The sequence below is a fragment of the Polypterus senegalus genome, chromosome 17 (genome assembly GCF_016835505.1).
Source record: "Polypterus senegalus isolate Bchr_013 chromosome 17, ASM1683550v1, whole genome shotgun sequence".
Taxonomy (NCBI): Eukaryota; Metazoa; Chordata; class Cladistia; order Polypteriformes; family Polypteridae; genus Polypterus; species Polypterus senegalus.
The window spans coordinates 83,428,409-83,455,128 of NC_053170.1; the positions used below are offsets into that span (position 1 = coordinate 83,428,409).

Genomic DNA, 26,720 nt, shown 5'->3' on the forward strand with positions numbered 1-26,720 from the left:
TTTTGGGGTCTGTGCACCTGGCATCACTGGACCACAGTGAAGTTCTGACTGTTCATGAGATCCACCGTCAGCTCCAAGTCATGGCAGTTTGGGTGGGCCAGTGTGACCAGCGGTGGTCTGTATGCCTCAAGACGTGGGCTCACTGCATGGCAATGAAAGGATAAACAAATCAAATGGAAACAGAGGGCATTTTACTGGGGGTCTTGATATGTCTGTGCCTGCAGCCCACCCAGCAGCACCACCTCCCTGGTGGATGTCTCTTTTCCGGCTGGCACTCTCAAGATGAAAGATTAGGGAAGGGGGCACCATTAACCTGGCATTCAGACTAATGGGCCGCCTATTAAGAGCTGCTGGTGAGTGGCCTGAAGCCCCCACTTGCAGGACCCCGCTGCTGCCCGGTGACACAGAGGAACTTTGGCTGTAACCCGATACACTTGACTCACCACACACATTAATAGAATGGAGCGCCGCGCACACGCACACCCCGCGGCCCCCTGACCCCCCCCACCCTCGTCGGCAATGAGTCGGCTCATCAACTTTCCTGATGTGCAACAACAGCTGTGAAGGTCTGTCAAAAGGAGCCATTAGCGGGTGGGACGGGGGATCAGTGAGCAGCAGGAGCGAGTCAAGGAGACACCATGCTGGAAGACAAGAACACCAAAGTCAGGATCGCCTTCTTTGTCATCCTGGTGGGCATTTCGTCCATGTTTGCCGCCGTCGTGACCGACCACTGGGCCGTCCTGAGCCCACGGGTAGAAAAAGTCAACACCACGTGTGACGCTGCCCACTTTGGGCTCTGGAGGCTCTGCACCAAACGGATCTACATCCAGGAGCCGGACCCCAAAGGAAAAGGCTGCGGGCCCATCAGCCTTCCGGGAGGTAAGGGCTGGGATTGGGATGGCGGGGGGGATGGCGGGGGGTTTTAGGAGGTGTTTGTGCCCGCACATCAGCGTCATACAGCATGTGTTGTGACGTGTCGGGATGGGGAGCGCATGACATCGGTGACATGCAACAGACCATAAACTACATGGCTTCAGCAACACCACGGTTATGATGCAAAGGTCAGGGTGGCACATGGCACCGGTGACATAAAGGACACGGTATGATGGGAGTGTAAGGGACACCTTGCATACTGTATGTCATAAAGTAAGTGACATGAAATTAGTGTAGGGGGCACACAGCTTTGACGATACACAACACATGTCAAAATACAGTGTGGCATGACTGTCGGGGCACATGGCATTGGTGACACGTAACTTATATACGGTGTGTCATAAAGTTGATGACATTATATTAGTGTAGGGGGCACACAGCTTTGACCAAAGTGCCATACAGGTCAAAATAAATGGCATGTTGTGAACGTTGGGGGCATATGGCATCAGGGACATGAAACACAGCGTACAGTACATGGCATGATATGAATGTAGGGGGCACTCAGCTTCAGCAACGTATGTCAACATAGACAGTGTGACATGACTGTCGGGGTGCATGGCATTAGTGACACGTAACATACATGTCATAAAGTTGATGACACATCAATGAAGGGGGCACACGTGCAACACAGGTCAAAACACATGGCATGATGTGAACGTTGGGGGTGTATGGCATCAGGGACATGTAACATATATGAATGTAGGTGGCACACGGCTTCAACAATGCATGTCAAAATGTAACATATGTCACAAAGTAGATGACATAGTGTGAGTGTACGGGACATAGAGCTTCAGCTGGATCTGTCAAAATAGAAGACATGATGTGAATGTGAGGGCGCATGGCATTGGCGACACGCAACATAACATAAAGTACATGGCATGGTGTGAGTGTCCGTGGCACAAGGCTTTGAGGATAAGCAATACGCATCAAAATATACGGCATAATCTGAACGTCGAGGTTGCAGGGTACTGGCGACTCCAACATATCTGATTAAGTGTGTGGCGTGATGTGAATGTAGCAGACTGGCACCAGATAGGATAAGGTACATGGAATAATGTCAGGGGCACATGGCTTCAGCAATCTGCGTCATGATGTGATGTGATGTGAGCATTCAGGGGCCACGTGGCATTCACGGTGTGCAGCGTATGTCAAACAGCACATGTAATGATGCGAGTGCAGAGGGGACAAGCGGGACAAGGCTTTGACGACATAAAGTACATGTAGGGGGCACACGGCTCTGACGACATCATTCAAAATATATCATATGATGTAAATGGCACTGGTGACATGCAACATAGCGTCACTGTAGGGGCCCGTGGCATCAGCAACATGACATCATTAAGTAACCAGAACTTTGTGAATGTACCGGGCACATGGCACTTGGCATGACAAGAATGTTAAGGGTCACATGGAACCACATGGGACATGACACGTAGCATGGGGCCTAGCAATGACACCAAAGCAGGTAACAAAATCAAGGTACACCCAGAGCTGTGCTATGCTGGCACCAGATGGTGGCCATGACAAGTGACAGGCAGTGCGCACAGCTTCATGCCCATTCAGCACTCACTGCCATACAGCACGATGTGCCATGCAGAGCCAGGTGGCATCACCATGTGCACTGCTACTCTCAGGAGTTTTCACATGCCATATGCGAGGTGCCATTCTCTTCACACATGAGGAGTGTCTCACTCTCTCACTCTCTCTCACTCTCTAACTGCCAGCCTCAGGAGGCACCACTGTCTCCTAACGTTGGGGCCAACTCTCCTCTACCTGGGGACACCGAAAGGTCCTGGGATCAAATCAAATGAATTCATGGCAGCTCCAGCTTGAGCCACTCGGCCACTGAAGTTAACGGCGGACCTTTGGCACCACTGGTTAGGACAGTCACTATCTCTGCCCCATTGGAGTGTCATGTCAAATGTGCCACCACAAAGTTCTGCGTGTGACCGATGACAATGTATGCAGGGCACAGAATGGAGTGCCCCACGAATTCAATGCTCAGCAAGATTTCTGCAGCACATGCTGGGACACGAGGGTCACATTTCTTCCACACAAGGACACAGTAGATGGGCACTTGGGAGCCCGCCATGGATCTAATGAGATGTTGGCACCCCTGCTTTTGGCCTTGTAACGAAACGGTAGTTTACACAACGCTGGGAATTGCCCCTTTGGGATTTGCCAGTCAGTTAAAACATTAATCAGCGGACTGGGGACACAACCCTCAACCATGCACAAGGTCTGCCAGTTTCTCAAAATACTACACAGAGTGTGCCAGCTTCTCCCAGGCCTTGCAAAACTGGCCAATCTCTTTGCACTTTGAACAGTCTGCCATAGTGGTGCCACTCCCACAAAACACTAACATGTGCCTTGGCACATATGCCAGTCCGTCAGAATACTCAAGAGTACCTCATAGGGTGCACCAATCTATCTGAATCCCGCTTATGCCAGTCCTGGAGTACATGAGGGGCTACCAGTCTCACACAGTCCTGCCAGTCCCACAGAACACAGAGTAGTGCTTTAAAGAGTGTGCCAGTCTACCACTCAGAACATGGAGGAATGCCTCACTGGACGTGCCAGTCTCATTAAAGACTGATCGGTCTATGTATTCATTAAAATCTATCCAGAGTGTGCCAGTCTCTCAGATCATTCTCAGAGAGTGTGCCAGTCCCTTTGAAGACTGGTAAGATCCTCACAAGGGGTGCCAGCCCTTGAATTCAATAAACTCTCACAGAACCCTGAGAAGTGCCACAAAGGCAATGCCAGTCATTCTAAAGTGCCCAATACAGGATGACAGCCCCCCTCGCAGAATACCCTCAGTTTTGTCAAAGTGGCTTCATGCAGTGGTGTGGTGAGGGCACTCAGTCAACCACTGCTGGTTGTGCTGCCCATGTGGTGGACCAGAGAGTGCCCCTTCCTCCTGATCTTTGTGGGTCCGCTTTAATGGCAGATAAATTTAGTCGTTGTGGGCGGCCAGCTGTCTGCAATAAAGAAAGTGCGCAAAGGGGGCACACCATAAGTGACAGGAACAGGTGGCGAAGGCCGGCATAGCAAGGATAGCGGGCAGCTCACAGGCCACAGTGCAGCCCACATTCCTCACATCGGGGGCTTTTCACTCATTTCGCTAAAGCTTTGTATTCAATCCCAGGACCCCCACCCCGTTAATTGAAATCTGTCCACACGCGCGTCCTCAAGCATTAGACCTCTGGATTTATACGACGGGCAGGACAGGGCACAAAGTAGGAGGATGTGTGACAGACAGCCAGCCAGCCAGCCAGTGAGGTGGAGCAGGAGCATGGGGGCTGGGACTGGGGGATGCAGCCAGTTAGGGTTGAGCCGAAAAACCATTAAGGCCACAAGCGGGGGGCAGGAGGGCAGCCCTGAGCTCAGCCACATGTTCAAGAAGGTAGGCTGGGAAGAAGACGGGTGACCACCAGAAGACACGATGCCCACCTGGCAACCCGCTAACCAACACACCGTGGAGAGAGTGTGAGAAACTACACACCTGAATGGAGGGGAAAGACCACCACTGTGGGAACCCACACTTACAAACACACACACACACACACACACTTGCGCATTAACACAGGCGCACATCCTGAGAGATACAAAGACTTGAGGCTCTCACACACACACACACTTCTATATAGCGCCTTCAGAACATATTCACACTCCCTCACTGTTCACACTCTCTGTTCACTTCAGTTCATTTTTGTTTCCACTCTGATGGTCAGCACCAGGTGTTTGGCCAGGAGGATGGAAGGACCTGGGGAGGGAGGACCTGGAGGACAACTCAGGGGACAGCGGTGTCACCACAGGGGCCACCAGCACAGATTGGGAGTGAGGCTTCCATGCAGCCCTGTTGGTTCCACTGGTGGCCTCCAGGGGGAGCTGAGGGGTCCGGCCATGTATTTCCATTACATTGGTGGGCACTAATTCCAGATGATGCTGGTGAATCACCTGGGACACCCCTGGACCTTCTAAAGGGGCGCCAGCCACTACTGAAGGGGGGCGAGCGTCGGGAGGCAGAAGACCTGAAAGGAAGTGAAGGGGGGAGAAGAAGAAGAAGAAGAAGAAGAAGAAGAAGAAGAAGAAGAAGGAAAAGGAGAAGAAGGAGAAGGAGAAGGAGAAGAAGATGTGAACCTTATGGTGTTTTGAACTGTAAGAGCAGAACTGCAGTCTGTCAGGCTGGGAGTGAAGTGTATGTCTGTCTGTCTGCCCATCTGTCTGCCCATCTGCCCATCTCTTCGTCTGCCAATCTCTCCGTCTGCCCATCTCTCCGTCTGCCCATCTGTCTGCCCGTCTGTTGGTGGCTGTTGACGCTCGTAGATTTCACTCAATAGCCAAGAATAACAAAGTGGATAATAAAACATTTGGCAAATTTATTAGACATAAAAAACCTGAAAGATCCCACTGACACAAGTAGTCAGACCCTCTCACTCAGTTCTTAGTTGAAGCCCCCCTTTGGCAGCAGTTCCATTCTGGGGTCTTCACGGGGTTTGACGCAACAAGCTGTGCACACTTTGAATTTGGGGCTCTTCTGCTGTTCTTCTCTGCAGATCTTCTGTTGGGTTGGAGGCAGACCTTGGGTGGTCCGCTGTCTCCAGAGATGTTTGATCAGTGTGAATCCAAGTCCCCTCAAGGACGCTCACAGAAGCCCCTCCTGTCTTGTCTGTGCTCTGCTGCAGAGTTGCATTGAGGAGGTCTCTGTGCTTTCCCTTCATTCCTGACTGCCCACCCGTTGGACTGCGCAGGTGCCAAGCTGTGCCCGGCTTCCTCCTACAACTGAGGCCTTACCTTACAGTTTGATTTTCGGTTCTTTTGGAATCTCATTTCTCGCAGTCTGAGGGTCATTTAGGTGCCATAGTGGGCTGTCACCTGACTTCTCTGCCATCATTTCTTGTATTTGGAATTTGTTCGTTTTTCGCGTACCCCTTGGGGTCAGCCATTGTGCACTGAGTGCCCCTGGACCAACTGCAGGTTAAGGGTCTCGTTCCAGGGTCCAGCACAGTAGGATCTCTTTTAGCAGTGAGGGGCATTCAAACTGACAACCTTGTGGATCGTCAGCCTCAGAGCCCCCCACTCAATCCCCCACCTAGTGGAGCTCAGCTAGAGGGGCTCTCAGTCACCTCTCCCCTGACGTCTCCCATTTACGACTTGTGTCCTGTTCAGGACCCTCCGACACTGCAGGCCACCCCCTCACCCTCAGCTGCTCACCTGTGGGACCCCCCTAGGGCCAGCTGGGCGTCTGTCCTAATCAGTCCAGTCAACTGACTTGACCCCAGGGGGACCCCAAATATCTTGATGATCATCAGAGACAAAGGGGGCACACCGGGGGTCCTAGCGACTGCGCCGATGTGCGATTTCCATTTTATAATTTGTAACAAAAGTGCACAAATGTCTACAGTCCAAGATTTGCTTTAACGTCCTGGGGGGCAACCTAACGGAACGTGAAAAAGTAGTGGGGGGGTCTGAATACTTTGTGAAGGCGCTACATGCAGACACGCAGGCCAGTCACATCCAGACGGTGCCCCCCCCACCATGATTCTTGACACCTGACCCCCTGGATTGCTAATGGACCTTGGCAGTGCCAGCTGCCTGTTCTCCTGTTACCCCCCTGAGCAACTAATGCCTGTCATTTAATTGGGAGGGTCCCACAAGGATGGGTGGAATGTGCACAAGAATGATGGCGGCTCTGACCTCCGGGGGGCCGGGGTGTCTGCAGCTGTCCTTTTACAGCAAGAAAGAGATAAACAAATAAAAGCCAAGGAGCACTCCAAAAAAAGACCCTCAGAATGGCTAGGCATGGCGAGACCCCCCCCCCATTAAGGGGACAGCCGGGGAGGCCATCTGGTTAAAAGTGAACTGCAGCTGTCCAAGCGGCTGACTTGCTGAAGGTTTTTCAAGGGGCCAAATTGGTTGGGTGGGCCGCAGAGGGGCCGACCAGTGATGATGCTAACTGAAGGTCCAGATAATGCTGACTGCTGTTTGGGGGGCTCTTAGAGGCTCAACTCTACAGCGTGCCCAACATCTGCCTCTAATATCCCCCGTAGGGAACGCCTGGCTGCTGGACCCCTCAGATTCACAGGAGGTGTGAACCTCTGTGGGCTCACAGGGCCTCTGGGGTGCCAAGCTTCTCCATCCATAAGGACGCCGAATGGCATCAGAGGCTTCAACGCACTTCCATGTGCTGCTGAGAAAGTGGGTCATGGAGGGGGGGCCTCCGCTGATCTGCCACATCCTGTCTTGCTGCCCGCTCTCCACTCCTTGGGGGCAAAAAGGGGAAAGTGGAGACGTTGACCTCTGACCTCTGACTCCAGGGCGCTCCCAGCCACCTGAGGGCCACAGGGAAGTGACGAGGAGCTCGTAAAGAGAAGGAGCCACAGGGGGCCGGAGACTGGCATCACCCCGTCAGGATTACTGCATTTGTAAGTTCTTCTCATGCCAAGCGCAGCCACTGTGCTCTGATCTTCGAGAAATAATAAGGATTTGCAGACTGCCATCTCCAAATCCAATCCACATTGGGGGAGATAATAAAGTCAAGTAAACATAAGAGTGGCAAACACTGAAGACCACCGAATATCCCGCTAAACTGAAGAATTACAGCGAAACATTCAAGAAACTGCCAGTCCAGACACAGCAGGAAAGACATGGAGCCCTGGTGAGCCCCCCTGACGTGGGCACCAGCAGAAGACGAGGTGGAAAAACAAATGACACTCAATTACCCGCCACCACGTGTGCGACCAGAGCCTGAGGGGGAACGGCGCACAATCAGAGCTCCTTGAGGGTCCAACTTGTTAATGGAGCCCAGAGCTACAAACGCCAGATCAGAGAGCGGGTTAAGAGTCCAGATTACTAACATTAGATTAGCGATTGGTGGGGTGGACTGGGGGGACTGGGAGAGTCCAGGAAAACCGCAACGCAATCTTACATTGAAAACGGCATCTGAAAGAAGTGCACAGTAGCAAAAATAAAAACCTCTCCTCAGAATGGAGCGGGGAAACACCTAAGATGGCACGGACCCAACTGCCAGGTCTGATTCATGAACACCCGTGGCATTCTGTGCCCACATAACTGCACCTGTGCCACCACCTCCCAAGATTAGCAGTGCCAAGCGCCCATCTAAAATAACAAAGTGCACCACTCAGCAGAATATGAAGGGCATGATAGATAGATAGATAGATAGATAGATAGATAGATAGAATGTGAAAGGCACTATAAGATAATATAATGGCTAGACAGACACTATTCTATTTTATTATTTTATTATATTTTAGTACTAAGAACAATAAAAAGCACAAGCCCTCTCAAATACCCACACGGCTCTTGAATCCATTGTCACGTTTATGTTTTGTTGTAATGCCCTCTGGTCTCCTGTGGTGCCCCCTTGTATTTTTATGGGTGTTACTATTCTGGGACTTTTTCTTGATGGTTGCTATGCTGTTGTCAGGTGACTCAAGATGTCACTCAGTTGGTTTCGTTCACCTCATGCTATCCAAGCCCAGATTCGTCTAAAAGGACTCCGCATGCTTTGCTTGTTTGTTGTTTGACTCTTTTGTATTTTTTGTCTTTTCTTTGCTCTCTCCATGACCAATCCCTATCTTGTTTTAGCCCGGTCCTGTGTATCCTTCTGTCCTTCAGTCTTTCGCTCTGACTGTTTGTATTGCGTCCCAAGTTGAGTTTATTACTTTGCTGCTCTCTCAGTTACAACTTTAGCTTGCTTTCCTGACTTTGCTTAATCTCCTGATTTGAGACATCCGCTACCACCCTGTGCAGTCAGTACATCACCCAACTGAAACTTACCAATGCCCACCTAACTGCAGTGCCCACCTCATCAATGCCCACCTAACTGCAGTGCCCACCTCATCAATGCCCACCTAACTGCAGTGCCCACCTCATCAATGCCCACCTTCTGCAGTGCCCACCTCTCCAGTGTCCAAGTAAAGACTGAAGCCTACAAAGCACACCAAGCACCGAGCCAGACTGGACGCTGTCTTTATAAGAAAGTGTTTGCTGTGTTGATGCAGGTACCCGACCCGGCTGGTCACTTTCCTTAGGCTGGCAATGCCAGTGAGGCTGAGCGCTCAATTATAGGGCACAGCTCCACCGAGAGGAGATGGCAGGCTGCTACCCAGGGACGCCTCGCTCCATTTTCGTAGACTTTCGATTAAATTATCAAGGACGACTGGTGTATGTAGGCCACCGTTTTAACAGGCTGCCTGAAATTCAGCGAGGAGAGCTTCAGTGCTGGCCGCTTTTATTTCTGACCTGTTACTGGACTGAGACCTGAAGTGCTGGGGCCTCAGAAGCCTCAACACTCTACCCTTTGGCAGGAGGGTGCACTGGGAGATTTCATCCTGGTGGGGTGTAACTATCAGACGCTGCCATCTAACCAAGAGAGGCTCATCTTGTTCTCTTTATTCTCCATGCAGAACACAACTGCTCCTACTTCAAGCACTTCACCTCCGGAGAAGAAGCAAAGCTGTTTGAAGTCAAAACCCAGAAAGGTAAGTCTGGTGGGAAGTCTGGTGGGAGTGGACGACGTCTTCTGTTCAGCCATTCATTCAAAGTTATAGCGGCCAACACCCCCTTAAAGGTTTCCTGCTCTCTCTTCTTTCCCCCAATTCCCCATTAGTCGACTGCCCCTCATTTTGCCCACTCTGTCCCCGTCAGTCTGCACTTCTGAGAGTATTCAGGCATCCTGCCCCTTCCTTTTTCAGCGTTGATGTCTGACCGACTCCTTCTTCTCCTTGGTGCCCTCTTAGCCCACTCCTCACACCCTTGGACCCTCAAACACCTTTCACCTTTCTGTCTACTCGTCACTGGGCCTCTTCCTTTATGCTTCTTACCTGTCAGCCACCCACTCCCCTTTCCCACTTCTCACCTCATTCACCTCGTACCTCTCTATGCCACCCTGCCTCTTTATGCCACCACACATGTCCCTTTATGTCCCCTGATGCCCCACTCATTACCCTTTTTGATGGCCCCTTCTTCGCCGGCCCCTCTCCCTCTCCCCCCTCTCACCATCCTGCTACTTTCTTACTTCACCCCTTTGTCCTTCCCCTCGCTCCTTATTTTCAGCCTGTGCCTCCATTTGTTTTTGGTTGATGAATCCTGCTGAACCCCTCGCCCCTACAGTTCCATCTTCACGCCCGACTTTCATGTCAAACGTTGTGAGGGCTAAAGAGGGCACCTATGGTCCCCCAGTTGACATTTTGAGTGGCACGAAGCTGAAGAGGATTTGCTTCACCTGTTAACCCGCCCTGCCCACCTTCTGGTCTCTTCCACCCTTCAGCCATTTCACCAGCCCCCCCTGTTGTTCTGCCTGTGGCCATCACCCTGGTAAATGAAACAGCGGGACAGAAAAATAAAGAAAGGCACAATGGAGAAAGTTCTGCGCCCTCCTACATCCCTTCTCCTTTTGGGGCGTACAGCTCCCCAAACCCGGACACAGCCGGGCACAGAGGCACAAGTCAGTTTATTTCTCAAGGGGGAGCGCTGCCCACCTCAACACAGACAAGCACAAGGCACACGATGCTCAGTCTCAATGGAGTGAGGTGGTCCCTTTGATAGGACACCCAGAAGTGCTGCAACCCAGAGCTCAGGAACTGTCCAGGCGCCCCCTGGCCCTCCAAACCCTCCAAACCTGTGGCCCCTGCTCATGGAGGCATTGCCCTGAAAATGCCCTCTCCCCCGGTAATTCCATTTCCAGCCACAAGCTGGTTGCCCTGAGATGTTTGCCGTCAGGTGGAGGCCCATGCCATGAAACATCTTTGCTCTTTAAACACATGTGGACATATCGAGATTTGATCTTCATTTAAAGAGGGTCTTTAGTCAAAGGCGATACCATGTAACAACCTTCACGCCACATTTACATTTTGTAGTCCATTGCATACTTTAAATAAACCAAAAGTAGGCCCAACTCCTGGAATTAAGTGGACCAATTCGGGGGCACATCATCACGGAGGATCTCGTCTGACCCAATCCTCTTATTTGAACCTCAGCCGTTTCGTTTATCGTTATCCTCATGGCCAGAAATAAGGAAATTTCCGAGGCCTTCAGAAACAAGGTAAGGGACCCCCATAAAAAGATCTCCAAACATTCAGAAACCATCCGTTCCACTGACTGGAAGATCATCCACAAATGGAGAAGATTTCAGACAACTGCTAACTTGTCCAGGTTGGGCCGCCTCAGCAAGTTCAGGAAGGAACACTGAAGACACCTCTCTAAAGAACCCCAAAATATCATTGCGGGACCGAACCTGTTGATGCCAACCACTAAAAAGATGCAGGAGGTGTGCTGGGAGGAAACGCTTTGCTGGAAAGAGCGTCAGGCAGAGTTATTAAGCCATAGCTCCAAAAAGACGCATCTGGAGAAAACCAAAGACAACCTTTGAGCAGAAGAACCTGACAGCAACTGTAAAGTGTGGTGACGCTGGTGGAACTGCTGTGGTTTGGGCATGAGCTGCTCACCATCACAGAATCCACTATGAATTCTTCCTTATACCAGTGGGTACTCGAGGATAACATGAGACCATCTGCTCAATGGAAAGCAGACCTTGCAAGATGCAAATGACCCCAAAAACATACCACTAAACCCCCCAAGGAATAGCTGAAAAGGAAGAAATGGAAAGTTCTGCATCCATTATTCCAAACCGCTTTCTCCATTACGGTTTGCAGTGAGGCAGCAGCAACGTCTCAAAAAAATGAAAGACACGCTTTGTAATCCGAGTATAGCATCAAGTCAGTGAAACTTGTGGGCTTTTGATCTGGTCAGTGAAGTAGCAGTAATAATAATTAAGATGAGGGGGAAGGGTTTAGATAAGGGGTATGAATGGGATCTAATGGAAAAGACTGAACTTTTAAAAATGGGGGATGTCTCTAAATACAGATGGGTATCTAGCCACCATCTTTGAAAGATAGAGGGTTGAAGATAAATAAGAGGAAGACAGAATATATGAGAGTGAATGATGATCGGGATTCAGATGTTAACCTGCAGGGAGAGGAGAAGTTTAAATATCTAGGATCAGTGGTAGCCCAAGATGAAAAACAAGATGCAGAGATGACCCATAGAGTGCGATGGGGATCAAACAATTTGAAGAAGGTATCAGAAGTGTTGTGTTGAGTGACGAATTAGGGTGAAGGATAAAAATGAGGTTTTTAAGACTGTGGTAAGAGCAGCAATGATGTGTGGAGACAAGACATGGGCAGTAAAGAGAGCGCTGCAGAAGAAGTTAGATGTGGCAGAAATGAGAACGTTGAGATGGATGTGTGGAGTTACAAAGAAAGATAAAGTAAGAAACGAGACAATCAGAGGTACAACAAAACCTAACAAAGTACAGGAGAGTAGGATGAAGTCATAAGGACATGTGATGAAGAAAGACAAGGTGTGTGTGGGCAACAGAGTGATGGAAATGGAAATGGGGAGGAGTAAGGGAGGCCAAAGTGGATTTGGACAGATAAAGTAAAAGAAGACCTGAATGAAAAGGGTCTGACTGGGGAGGACCAACCTGTTTGGAGAAGACTGATCGAGCACATCGACCCCACACAGAAGTAGGAAAAGAAGAAGACGACTCTAAATACAGATGGGGATGGGATGTTACAGGAACCAGTGGATCTTTAAGAACAGGGCAAAAGGTTGGAAGGAAAGAGAATTAGGTAGAAAATTTGAAAGAGTTTGCAGACACTTGAGAAAAGAGCGGGAACAATTCTGGTATTGTTGTCCGAGCCATTGAAGGGTCTAGGTTTCAGGTTTATAACAAAACAAGAGTTGATAATGAAGAGAAGTTAGACGACCAGGGACAGAAGGTGGAGGAGAACGAGCTGAAGAACTGGGGGGAGAGTCACCTTACAGGACAAGCGATCAGTAGTCTAGCGAATCTGACAGAGACATTTACTGGAGGTCGATTAAAGGCTCTGCAACGGGAGGTTATGGAGTGTACAGGATTCAAGAAAGACATTAGGATTTCCACTTGTTTCCCAAATAACTGCATAGCCATGAAAACCCATCCATGTCACTAGAAACCAGCCCTAAATGCAGTATTCATTATTTTCCTTCTCTCCTTAGAATACAGCATATCAGCTGCAGCAATTGCCATCATCGGCGTAGGATTTATGATCCTAGGAACGATCTGCATTCTAATCTCCTTCCGTAAAGGCATGGACTACCTTCTGAAACCAGCTGGCATGTTTTTCACGTTTGCAGGTAGGTAGTACAGCAAAAAAAAAGAATTTCAGCCATACCTCTGTCAAATCCCCTTGTGGCTGACTGCCTTTCGAGGGCAGACCACCAGCCCTGGACACCATTGCTGAGCCATTTTTTTTTGTTGTTGTTCTGTCCTCACAGGCCTCTGCATAATCATTTCTGTGGAGGTGATGCGCCAGTCGGTGAAGAGGATGATCGACAGCGAGGAGACCACATGGATCGAGTACTATTACTCGTGGTCCTTTGCATGCGCCTGTGCTGCCTTCGTCCTGCTCTTCCTTAGTGGCATCGCTGTATTGCTCATCTCTATGCCCCAGATGCCCCGAAACCCCTGGGAGACATGTATGGATGCAGAACCAGAAACCCAGGAGTAGTAACAGGATTGGGGGAGGAGGGGAGTGACCTTCAGTAAGAAAGAGCACAGATATCCAGTGCTTCTACAAGGCTACAGCTCCCAAATCATCAATAGACTCTTTGTTGTTTTTGAATGATTTGTTTCACGTGGAAAAAAGTTCTTCTGTCCAAATAAGGGTCAGTGTGGACAGGAGGCCAACGTACACGGCTCCGAAGTGAAACGTTCCCCTGCTCTGACGCTTGAAAGCCTCCACATCTTCCCTTCTCCATTCAGTGACTTGCATCGCACGCACACACAGGCGAACAAACAGGCACAAAGCTCAGCAGGACTCTGGGGTGCCGCCAGGATTCAGCACACTGTCTCTCCAGTTTGGATGTTAGGCTCTTTTCTTTTTTAATATAAAAAAAACACAAAAAAAAAACCTTTCAAAGTCTGCAGCTGCCCAACTTGGCACATTGGCATACAGACACTGGAGCTTACTTCCCTTTTTTTTTTTTAAATTTTATTGCAAACAAGCAGCCATGATTTATTTTCCTCCCTGTAGCTGAAAATTCAAGAAGCCATTCTCTGTCCGGAGCAGGAAGCGCCTTTTCTTTTCATTCTACCCTAACAAAGCTAAGATACGTATCGGACAAGGGGTGGGGGTGGGTTATTGGATGTGGCGGTCATTGTGCCACGGTGGAGGGACGCTTTAGAGGATTAGAAAGCAGCAATGGCACCTGGGGACGGTCTGTGTTTTTATTAAGAATGTAAGAAATGTGTAGTGTGGCATGGGACCGGGACAGCCCTAGTGCATGTCTGGTTTGAAATGCTCTGCAGTCCTGGACAGTATAATTGGCTGTGATCAGAAACTTTGTTGTATTTCAATCTAAATAAAAGTAAATGAAAGAGGAGACTCAGGACTGGCCTGAATGTCAAGACATGAAATTATGACAAAAGGGATGTGCGGGCAGGGAATATGGGGCATGCCCTTAAAATGGCAGTTTTTCCACACTTTGCATCTTTACTTGACAAAATATTTTGCTTCAGTAACATGCTTATGAGCACAGGGTTATAATTTAACTTACTTATGGTCAGACGTCAATAATAAGTGATGGGTGAACAGTAAAGAAACAAGGAAATCCCATAAAGGATGGGGGGCACAAATGACAACATGTAAATCAAGAAGCAACATAAAGTGTTTCTCGCTTCCGCATGCAGCCAGTGGCGCTTCCTTAATCTAAACTCACAAGCAGATTGGACCGCATTTTGAAAGAAGAGAAAGTCAATGGGGGATATAAAAATGAGATCATACCGACTTTCCTGACACATATTTAGATTCATTCTGCTTCTTCATGTGATTTTCCCCACAGAGCACAACGCATTTACACCCCCAACTGAACTGCAAATACCTGGCCTCTGTAGAAACGCCATGCCAGGGCTTGGAACTCAAGGTCATGAATGGCAGATTTTCTCCAGCAAGATTAGCCCGGGTGGTCTGGGGAGGGGGTAGGGGTTACAGTAGCACGTGGAAACTAATGAAGACACAGACAGACAAATGAATGTTACTGGTGGAAACAGATCAGAGACACTGCAGCTCAACAAAAACATAGCTACACCTTAAACTGCTACTGGATTAGAACAAAGAAAGTTTTCTGTTATTACAGTGAGCACAGCCTGAACGACTTCTCATTTAATCAGTGTGTGTTATGCACCCTGGTTGGCTCAGGGGTTCTTTCCATGCAGTGTATTGATTTACTCAAACTGCAGTGTCCAAAAAAAGCATTCAAACCTTTAAGACATTTTCACATTTTTAATCCCAGTAGATCTAATGTAGCTCTTTTGGCACTGATCAACAGAAAACCTCTTTTAATGTCAGTGTTAAAAGTTCATAGGGCGTCGTGAGCAAACAGCCTTTTTAAAGTCCAGACACAAATTCTCATATGGATTGAGATCGGGACTCTTACTCGGCCACTCTACATTAACATTGCTGTCTTTAAGCCATTCCCGTGTACCTTTGGTGTTATGACTGCTGGAGGACAAATCATCTCCTAAGCCACAGGTTTGCTGCCTTCATTTCCCCTGCAGGTACTACCCTCACAGCCTGATGTTGCAGTGTGTAATATGACCATTAAGGCGGTTTGCCAAAAACCTCATCACACAAGAGAACCTTATTCCAGTTGACTTCATAGTCTCCTATGTAACATCTGGCAAACTCTAGCATAATACAACTTTTTTTTTTTTTTTTAAACACTGGCTTTCTATTTGCCACTCTCCCATGACTGGTGAAGCACTTGAGCAACAGTTATTGTCTGCACAGTCTCTCCATTCTCTGACACTGTAGCTTGTAGCTCATGCAGAGCTCTTAACAGTCTCTTGGTGGCCTCCCTCACTAGTATCTTCTTGTACGATCAGTCCGTTTTTGTGGACAGCCTGCTCTAAGCACATTTACAGCTCTGACATACTCTCAATGATTGATTTCACTGGACTCCAAGGGATATTCAGTGACTTGTCTACATCTTCTGACTTGTGATTTTTCTGTCTTCATTGTGTATGTTAAACCACCATACTGACTCTCCAGAAGCTTGACCTTCCAGATAAGGTGCCTTTATTTTATAATAAATGGACACTAAAGACCGAAATAATTCTGTGACTTCTAAAACCAACTGGCTGCACCAATGATAACTTACTGTAGGTGTGTGTCATATGATAGGGATGAATATTTATGAGATTAATTATTTTGTGGTTCATATTTGCACTTTGCAGAGATCTCTTTACACTTTGATACTGAAGACTCTTTACCTGTTGATCAGTATCAAAAGACCAAATTAAATCCACTATGATTCAATGTTGAACAACAATAAAATGTGAAAATTACCATGGGGTGAATATTTTTATAGGCACTCTATGCTTTCATTTAGAAGTAAAGGTGTTTTCTTGTCCCTTTAGACTGACCAACTAATTTTCCCCAAAGATGCCAAAGTTTGATGAGATTTCCACATTTCTTTTAAAGTTTGGCCATAAGCACTGCAGTGCCAATGAAAAATGGGGTTGGAGGGGACACCTAAAGAACATCTGAATTGTTTTTTTTTTTTTTTCTTTTTTTTTCAGTGCTCGCTATTAAACAAAAACAGCAGAAAACTACACAGTACATGCAAAAACAAGGTATACAGTTCATCATAATATTTAATTTATATTAAATAATTCTGACTTGCTTGTAATAAAGTTAGGGTTTTCTAAAGGATTTTTATAAAGTTTTGATGAATATACAAATAACAGATATGTGCTAGATTTGTTGTTGGGCAGAAGAAAGACAACGCACATGCAACACAATATTTTTAAAGTAATGTGGCTAATAATTAGGCAAGTGCTAATTTGTGTACTTCATCTCTCTCAGTATCTTAATCTAGAGTCCTTAACAAGGACCATAGTTCTGTGTGTGAGAACAAATGACCAGTACAACCATAGGTAACCTGAAAACAAAAGGGACTGAATGTGAGAGAAACGGTCTCTGTCGCTACAACATAACCTAAAATGAATTATAAAATAAATGCAGAAGAATAAGGTTCAGCTAAGGTAATAAAACACACAGATACCAGTGTATGAAGCCTCAAAAGTATGACCACAGGTGGCTTATTGCTGGCAGTGAATACATCAGAAGACTAAACCCCCAAGGGCAACGTCTTGCCTCATCTCCACCCCATCACAGCCCACTCCCATTACTCCTGCTGTTTCACTGAAACATGTCTTATATTAATGAACATTTAATCTGCAGTGGTAAATGTGTGACATAAAGTCAAATTTGTTTTCTTACACATTTTTATTTGTATATACAGACCAGAAAAAAAGGTTCCTCTACTTCTATACAATTCTGCGACTTGTGTGTTTGGTAGTTAACCATTTGGCTGCCAACTGTGATGGAAACAACTGCTGTATTATAATTAAAACTGAAAAACACAGGAGAAGGGGGCAAATCATACAAGGCTGCAGTTATTGTTCTGTGCAAGTCTGCAGCCAAGATGAACAAATATAGGAGAACCTGAACAGCCAAATGCTTAACTTTAACATTTTTTTTTTCTTTTTATTGTCAACACAAAAATGTAATCTTGTCAAAGAATATGACTCTACTAATGCAAGTAAAAAATTGAAACTCAAAATACTAACTATAAAAACAATTAAAAAAAAAAAGCCTGGAGGTGTCATCCTTATTCTTTCTGTTTATTTAAAATAGGAATAATATCCATTGCTACCTGTGGAACTCCCTATGCTGAGCTCCTGTAACAGTGACAAGGGGTCACTGCTTTTCTTTGCCTGCTCAGGCAGGGGCCTTGGTTTTGGGGGGGCCCGCAGGGCGCTGGCATATGACATTGTAGGGGGTTTGTTAGTAGTGCTGCTGTTGCTGCCAATACAGGGTTCAGAGGTTGCCTGCTTGTTGGGCATGAGTGGTGGAAACTGGCTGTGATGCTGCAGGGTATTACAGTTGAAGGAGCTGGGCAGTTGTTGGACGCTTTCCACCTTTGCACACTCCTCAGCTGGGCGTAGTGCCTTTGAGGAAGAAGCTGGGGAGAAAAGAACAAATCTAGGTTACAGCAGCATATTCCAGAGCAGTAACTAAATATCAAAAACACCCTGTGACGTTCTAATGTTAGCAATTCAACATATAATTGTGAAAATTCTTATTTAATATATACAGTTAGGTCCATAAATATTTGGACAGACACAACTTTTTTCTAATTTTGGTTCTGTACATTACCACAATGAATTTAAAATGAAACAACTCAGATGCAGTTGAAGTGCAGACTTTCAGCTTTAATTCAGTGGGTTGAACAAAACGATTGCATAAAAATGTGAGGCAACTAAAGCATTTTTAACACAATCCCTTTATTTCAGGGGCTCAAAAACAAATTAAATAACTGGAAATAAAATGTTCATTTCTAATACTTGGTTGAAAACCCTTTGCTGGCAATGCCAGCCTGAAGTCTTGAACTCATGGACATCACCAGATGCTGGGTTTCCTCCTTTTTAATGCTCTGCCAGGCCTTAACTGCAGCGGCTTTCAGTTGCTGTTTGTTTGTGGGCCTGTTGTCTTCTGTGGACGTCCAGGTCTTTTTGCGTTGCTGAGTTCACCAGTGCTTGCTTTCTTTCTCAGGATGTACCCAACTGGAGATTTTGCCACTCATAATATTGTAGCAATTTCTTGGATGGGTTTTTTCTGTTTTCACAGCTTAAGGATGGCTTCTTTCACCTGCATGGAGAGCTCCTTTGACCGCATGTTGTCTGTTCACAGCAAAATCTTCCACATGCAAGCACCAGACCTCAAATCAACTCCAGGCCTTTTATCTGCTTAATTGATAAGACATAACGACGGACTTGCTACACCTGCCCATGAAATATAGCCTTTGAGTCAATTGTCCAGTTACTTTTGAGCCCCTGAAATAAAGGGATTGTGTTAAAGAAATACTTTAGTTGCCTTACATTTTTATGCAATCGTTTTGTTCAACCCACTGAATTAAAGCTGAAAGTCTGCACTTCAACTGCATCTGAGTTGTTTCATTTAAAATTCATTGTGATAATGTACAAAACCAAAATTAGAAAAAAGTTGTCACTGTCCAAATATTTATGGGCCTAACTGTAACATGTTGCATATCAAAACAAAAGACCCAAGGATCATTTGCTCGGGTGAACCCAGCTGGAGGTGTACAAGATGAGGCAACTTCTAAATCCTTTTAAAGGGTTATTAGACAGTTATCCCTCACTGATTATTACTGCCTGCTGTATAATAAGGGGTGCAATCTGAGATTACTCTGACGACATCCTCAGGAATGGCTTTTGACTTGTACAATCAGACAAAGATCACAGCGCCCACTGCTGTGTAATAACTTATTAGACTAAGTGACACCCAAGCCATTTGTAAGAGCCTGCAAAGGCCACAGGAAAAGAGGCTGAAGTGATGGGCCCTGACAACATATATTCATCACACCTGCCTGCAATCCACTCCCCAAAAGGACAGCCGGGATCACGGGGACTATTCAGGTACAATTCTTCTTTCATTCCTATGCATAGAAAAACACAATGCTGAATCAAGGCTATTAGTTAATAAAACCCCTGCATCTTGTAAAAAGGAAAAATACAAAAACCTCAGCAGAGGTTTTAACCTGCACTCATGTATTGGCTGCGGCAGGGGAACAGATTCAGTGGCTCATTGTATAAATAGTTGTACATTCCCTGGAAGATGCAGAGATACAATAGCCACTCTTTTTTAAACTGCAACAGTTTTTGTTAAGTCAATTATTTCATATATGAGGCTCATACTAATTTGAAGTCAAAATCAAGTATTAGTCTGGGTGTGCTGATAGGATTAGTGCTCTTGTGAAACGCATATTTTTGCAGCGAATGTACAAAAGAGCACATGCAGGGGGTTTTTATGGTTGGGAGTCAATCCGTAAATGGGGTACATGCAACGTTAGCGGCATTTGATCTAGTTCATAACAAGAGCCCAGACACTGAGACTAAGATATGCCACAATATAGCTTTCTAAAAGGACAATGAACCTTATGAGGTTTTTATTTTCTACAGTTTACAACAGATTGAAGTTAATGCATGTTTTGCAATGTTTACCATGTAGCCTCATGCATATATAATTTGTTGGTGACTTAGAACTTTATATTTTGATGATCAGTGAGGTGCACTGAGCCCTATGAATATGGAGGAACACTTCAGATAAAATACCCTTAATAAATAGATGCATTGTGAAATGTGACAATAAATAAATAATAAAGTGATATGTGATCAGGAATAATTAAATGCATCATGAAATATGATATGTTTATTTCTTTGTATATTTAATTATTTCTTCATTCATTTATTTCAATGACGAGGCACACAACATGAAATAGGCCATGAAATAAACACTGTCGCTTTCACCCATTAAAGTTCAGGGGGTCGGCTTTAATGAACACTGAGTTTTGATTGGTGAATCTGCGGTAAAGCTGACATAGATTTTTAGCCATCAAGTGTCACATTTACAGAAAATACTTCAGATACAAGAGCTTCTTGAAATAAAGTGGCTGTTTCACATAGTACTTCTGGGCAAACTTTTTTGCACTCTTATACATTACAGACACATACACTCACAAATCTAAGCATACAATTGGCTTGCTTTATGAATCCTGTGGCTCTAAATTACAGTATAGTCATTTGATTTGGGTCTCTTAGAATTAGTCAATCATTAACCTTATATGCTGATGGGAGAAAAAGACACTTTTCATTTCAAGACCTATTTCACGTTGGGTGTGGTACCATTGAAATAAATAAATGAATAAATAAATAGAGAAATAAGCAACAAGATACATATATTTATGCTCACATAACATTTTGCTACTATTTATTGTCACATTTCACAATACATTCATTTATTTGCATATTTATCTATTTAACGTTAGTCCAAAATACTCCTCTATGTATGGAATAAATATAAAAATACATTAGTTTCTTTAGTACATACGTAAATACTATAAGAGGTCAAGAATATTTAAAAGTGCTTTAGGATATTTACTCATATTTTACCTCAAACATATAAATGTAGAGGTGCAGATGAAAAAGCAGATAAAAACAGACACCTTTTATAAACTGTAAAGAGACTTGTAAATTGTCTGCAAGCAATTCATTGTGTTAATTTCTACATTTATTAAGAGCGGAGATGTTAGATTCATAATTAAAAAAGCAGACATGAAAAGCTTAAAAAGATGAATGTTGCTGATATTATCGTTCTAATATACTATTTTCATTGTTTTAATGTAATAATTAAATGACAATTGGTTAAGCCTTGTAACCTCCTGTCTCACTCACTCTCCCTGGCTCATTTCAGCAGAGCACTACATGGCATATTTGCTTTGATACATTTAAGAGCCTTGAACGTAAAACCAGAACACCCTGAAGAATGCAACACTAAATCCCTCATAGAACTCTAATTAATGCAGGTCTTTAGCAGAATACAATGAACATCACAAGATGAGCCTCAACAGGTTTAAGAACACTTTTTAAAAGCGTCAAAAATGAATGAACATTTACCATCAGCCTATAATAATTTTCTGAAACCTAACAAGATAAATCTTGGCTTTCAGAAAAAGTGAAACAAAAGAAAAAGATGTAGACGTGCATCATCATTTCTGTTGGTTACATGTAAACTGTACAACAAGAATAGTAAGCTGCACAAAGATGTACTAAAGAAAAAAAAAAAAACAATTACATGTATTCTATATGGTAGGAAAATGCAGTGTTTGAAGCTGGATGGTGCTTTGATGACTTATGCCATGCCAGGTGACCTACCTAAAAGTTCCCTTTGAAAAACTAGTCTGGTGGCTCCATTGCATGGAATGTTCTGAAATGGGACAGAGCTGGCATTCGCCCATGGCTCTGGAGACGAGTAGTTGAATGAAAGATGGTTACTATGGTCCTGAAGCTCCTTACACTGAACAAGATTGCTGGGGGGAGGGCCTGACTCTTCAGGGTACATCTGTGCTGAGCTAGAAGAGATTCTTCTTTGGTAAAGCGGCCTGCCTGGTCCTCGGGGCTCATACTGTAGAAACAAAATGACCATTAAAAGGAAAATATCAACAACTTGTCTTCATAAAGAAAAAAATCAGAGGAAAATCAAAAGGAAGAGACCTATTAATGTGAGACCAATGCATAACTTATTGAACTGTTTATGAACAATCAAACCCCATCACCCGCACCCTCCAAATCATACCTCTTCTATATTCTGGAGTGAGGAAGCAGAAACAGTTGGAGGGGATAATGGGTGAAACGTTTCCTGGCTGCTGACTTGATGAAGCGGGGGAGGAGGTGGCAATGACTGCTGCGGCTGCTGCTGATGCTGCTGGATCTGTAGTAAGTGCACCTGATCAGGCCGGTGAGCCAACTGTGGCACACCATAATGAAAGGCCTGACCCAACATGTGGTTTTGGTGGAGAGCTGGGTGCGTCCATGGTGCATCGGGCATCACATACTTCATCATTGGGGGTGTAGTGCGTCCAGAAGGGATTGGAAAAGCTGGGTTAAACACCGGTGCTTGATGTGATGAAAACCCCTGACTGTTGATCATTTCAAGCTCCTGGCTGACATCCCCACTGCCACCTGGAAAATGTGTTCCGTGATTGTGTGGTACAGGCTGGAGGGATCCAAGACTCCGAGGCTGAACTTGCCGGTACTGTAACAAGCGTGACTGAGGTGGAGGCATCTCTGACTGGTCTCGAAGCTCAGCCTGTTCTTGAGGTGGTATCTCTCGAAGCAGGCCTGGAAACCTGAAAAGTCAAATAACAGCCTCCAAATTAAATGGGGATTCCATCTCAACTCTGTCTCTCTCCCCCTACCTGCCACTTACCTAGGATAGCCTGGTGTAACCTCTTCTTCACCGGCACCAGCCACCCTCCAGTTCCCTCTAAGGAGCTGCTGCGGAAAACGGAAAGGCTGCTGAGACAGGTGCAGAGGGAAGGTCATGCCACTCTGCAAGAAGTGATTGTGCTCGCTCCAGTGGTTCAAACGTGTCTGTTGACTCAACCCTTCCAGAGTGGCAACAGCTGGCACATCTGTAAAATGAAAATAAAGAACATGAAACATATATCATAATAAACATTCAGTATGTCTCTGTTGTACACATAGATGTTGTTTTAATGTAGCACTTCAGGACACTACAGGTGAAACTTGGCATCTATTATTTAGCACTACACAGTATTGTCGTGTAAACTATTTTGTAAAGCAATATATTCTGTACTAAAAAGAATAGAAATAATGGGAAAATGGAGTTTATTCTTATGTGTTCCTTTATGGACTGAAGATAGAGACCTGATTAGAAATAGAAGCTAGCAAGATATGAAAACTAGCAGAATAGTCATCTTTCATGCCAGTTTTTAAGAACATCATTCCAAAATGCTGGTGTTGAATGATTTATTGATGTCTTCCACATACCCAATGCCTCTCCCAGGGATGACTCTGAGTTGTCTTCCACAAAGCTGCTCAAATGATTGGGTGTCTGCTGAACTGGTCTCATTTGATTCCCAATCTCTTCCTGCATTAGAGATGGAGCCCCTTGCTCTGGTGTTGTGGTTTCGACACCAGGAGAGTGTACACTGCGAGCAGACAAAGGAGTGGTGAAGAAAGACGGGTTGTGCACGCTTGACATTCCCGGTGAGAGAGGTGAATGCTGTGGAGGAAGAGGGGGCACTTGTCCTGGTGCCCTAAAGGGCTGACGAGGGACAGGAAGCTGATGTGGGAATTGATGTGGGCGACTTGGGTGAGGAGGAAATGGGTGGCTGGGAGGTGCCAGGTGAAAGTTCATTGGCCTCTGGCCAGGATTGTCTTTGCGATGGAATCGTGCACTGGAGAAACCTAAGCTGGATTGGGATTCTGGGCTCTTATTTTGTCCTGCTTCAGAATCTTCCTGAAATGATGGGGAAAAAAAGTAAAGTTAGACCACTGAGAAACATTTACAAGCTCAATGTTACTTGAGTAGGAAGACCAATTTTAAACACACTAACAAGCAACTAATCCCAAGGACTATATCACTCAAACAACCATGTACACTGGAGCAGTCAAAAACTATATATGGCTCTGTCACTATATTTACATACAATCAAGCTATACAAGATCCCACCAACTTCCCACCCCTCAAACTAAAGTTCAGCTGATATCCTAATTATACATAAATTGCTGAAAGCTGCGATTTGACATGACTGAACAGGGACTATCCAAACCAAGCAGACAACTGAAAAACCCACATTTTCCATAGTAAGGATCCAATAATTGCAAAGCTTTCTGGTTGGGGCAAAACAAAATGTTGCCTGAAATCAATTAAAATTAGCATGGTGTCTTTTGGGGGATGCCAAACTGAAATCTGAACAAAGGTTTGTAAAATAAGGGATGGAGGCCATGGGACCCAATATGGTTGTTTTATCATAAGAATGACTTTTATCAACCCTGTATGAAAATAATTTAAAAAAAAAATGTAATTTCAAATTTTAATCTGCAACATCTAATTGTACACAATATCATATTCAATTGTGGTAAGTAAAAAAAAATACAATTAAAACCCTTTTTTGTAGGAAAATAAATGTGACAATGAAACATTTGTTTCTTAATTACTTGTACATTCTTAGTAACAAATCCACAGTTCAAATGTAATGATACAAAGATTCTCTGCTTACAGTTTTAATACTCTTGTACCCTCTGGCAAAGGCATTGATTCCACAGGGCAACCAACTCACATACACACACCTATGTAGACACACATTACTTGCCTGTTTCTCTTTGGAGCTTGAAAGCTTCCTCTCAGGGGTCTGCAATCTATTTTGCTCTCCTTTCACATTTCCTTCAGGTTTGCCTTTATAATGTGAATTTCAATACATATAATAATAAAAGGGAAAAGAAAGATGTAAAGTTAAACCATCATTATTATATACAGTATGTATAAGTGGACAGAGAGATTGTAGACTTTGCTAATATCAAGAAATGGCAGACAACTAAAAAAAAACAGCTCAGCATACTCATCACATTCATCTTCTAAATCTTGAGCTAGATGTTTTTGAGAAAGCGATGGTCCCACATATTTTAGTCACTCACCATTTCTAGTTGGTTCCTGGGTTTCCTTTTCCTGTTGCTGATTCAGGCCCACTGGTGAAGGGTGTCCAGCAGCATATGGGATAGGTGATCCACGTCCATGAGCTTGTAGGAGATTCATGTTATATGCCACAGCAGCTTGATGTGTCATGATGCGAGGATCCATAGCAAATCGCCCCTGATAGCCAGCCCAAGGGACCTGAAAGCCAAAGTCAACAATAGAGTAATTACAGACACAATTACTGGGGACAGTTGAATAAACTGTGTAACCTTTTAATGACCAATAGTGATGACAGAGTTTCCTATTTAGTGTACTCACCGGCACAGGGACAGGCATGACCATATTGCCTCCATAGACAGCAGGTACATATAGAATACTGGTGCCAGTGTGAGGATCAATTCGCTGTACTGGGCTTGGGGAATTTCCAATGCTGGCAGATGTGCCCAGTGGGGGAGTAAATGCCCGGATCGGATTTCCAATTAGAACTGAAGAACTGGGCTGAGCTGTGAAAAACAATTAGTGGACAAGACTATTTGAACTAACAGCATCCACAAGACACTAGATAAGGGCAGTTTCACATACTGCAACAGCTATGATGAAATTGAAAATAAATGGCTCAAGACAGAGAGAATGTTGAGCTGCAGCTTATATGGGATTCCTGGCTTTAATATTCGTTCCCATATTTCCAAGAAACTATTTACTGTAGTGTTCATTTTGGTCATTCAATAGATTAGGGTCCTTGGTGTGACACTTGTACAAGCTACACACAGACAGATAAGTTGTGATCTATCAGAGTATCATTTTTTGTTTTTTTTAAAGAAAGGCCGTGACTAAAGATTTTTTGTGATTTGTAAATTAAACAGAAATGACTCTGCACATTAACAAAAGTAAAGTAGAGGAGACATTTGGGCTGGTAGTAAGCAATTACATACCATCCAAACACTTGTATTTCACGCATGTACTTATAGAAAGGAGCACTTACCAAAGCTCTCAGCTTGAAAATGATCGTTCTGGTTTTGGTGCTGTCCTTTACCCTGCAAGAGAGAATAATACAGATGCAGATTGAAAAGAGGTAATTTTCTCTGTCTACTATACGAATAAATGCATGCCTTCTTGTATCATAAGAACCTTTGGAGACACCCAATTAAAAATTGATTTTACTTAAAAGTCAAGATAAGCAAAAGGTATATATATATATATATATATATATATATATATATATATATATATATATATATATATATATATATATATATATATACATACATATACATATATACACACAACACACACACACACACACTAGGGGGCTTTGCCCTCTACTTACTTTGCTCACCCACCCCTCAACTCCCCTCTCCAGAGGTGTGCTTCAAGCTTGCCACTTTGCATCTCTGCCACTCGCGTCGTGAAGGGGAGGGGCTGAATGCACGCTAAGGAGATGCGGACGAATCAGCTGCTGGCTTGCAGCTGCAGCTACCGCACTGCATGATCTGCATGTTGCGTGACGTTCATTTAAAAGCTTGTACAGCCATTGCTGCTACCAAGCTGCGTGTTCTGCATGTCATGCTGCGCGACAATCACTTAAAAGCCTGTACAGCCGCTGATGCTACCAAGCTGCGTGTTCTACATGTTGCA

The 26,720-nt window shown here is 45.0% G+C and overlaps 2 protein-coding genes across 3 annotated transcripts in view; one reads left to right on the forward strand and one right to left on the reverse strand.

The window, feature by feature from the left end:
- The first annotated feature begins 563 nt into the window (after positions 1-563).
- LOC120517159 (voltage-dependent calcium channel gamma-1 subunit-like) lies at positions 564-13,914 on the forward strand. The gene is made up of 4 exons (XM_039739319.1): positions 564-879; positions 9,366-9,440; positions 13,000-13,137; positions 13,279-13,914. The coding sequence occupies exons 1-4, from the start codon at positions 639-641 to the stop codon at positions 13,509-13,511; spliced, it is 687 nt and encodes a 228-aa protein (XP_039595253.1). The 5' UTR covers positions 564-638; the 3' UTR covers positions 13,512-13,914.
- A 2,656-nt stretch (positions 13,915-16,570) lies between these two features.
- The window catches only part of helz (helicase with zinc finger), a 95,161-nt gene continuing 85,011 nt past the window's right edge, over positions 16,571-26,720 (reverse strand). Inside the window, exons 23-31 of one of the 2 annotated variants that reach the window (XM_039739318.1) lie at positions 26,068-26,119; positions 25,404-25,588; positions 25,088-25,283; positions 24,766-24,848; positions 23,438-23,909; positions 22,854-23,058; positions 22,221-22,773; positions 21,941-22,049; positions 16,571-18,030 (exon numbers count right to left, since the gene is read on the reverse strand). In XM_039739318.1, the coding sequence (XP_039595252.1) occupies positions 17,690-18,030; positions 21,941-22,049; positions 22,221-22,773; positions 22,854-23,058; positions 23,438-23,909; positions 24,766-24,848; positions 25,088-25,283; positions 25,404-25,588; positions 26,068-26,119 (2,196 nt within the window). In that variant the 3' untranslated portion in view covers positions 16,571-17,689. Of the gene's footprint in view, positions 18,031-21,799; positions 22,050-22,220; positions 22,774-22,853; positions 23,059-23,437; positions 23,910-24,765; positions 24,849-25,087; positions 25,284-25,403; positions 25,589-26,067; positions 26,120-26,720 lie in introns of both variants that reach the window. The other variant, XM_039739317.1, reaches the window with a different exon arrangement.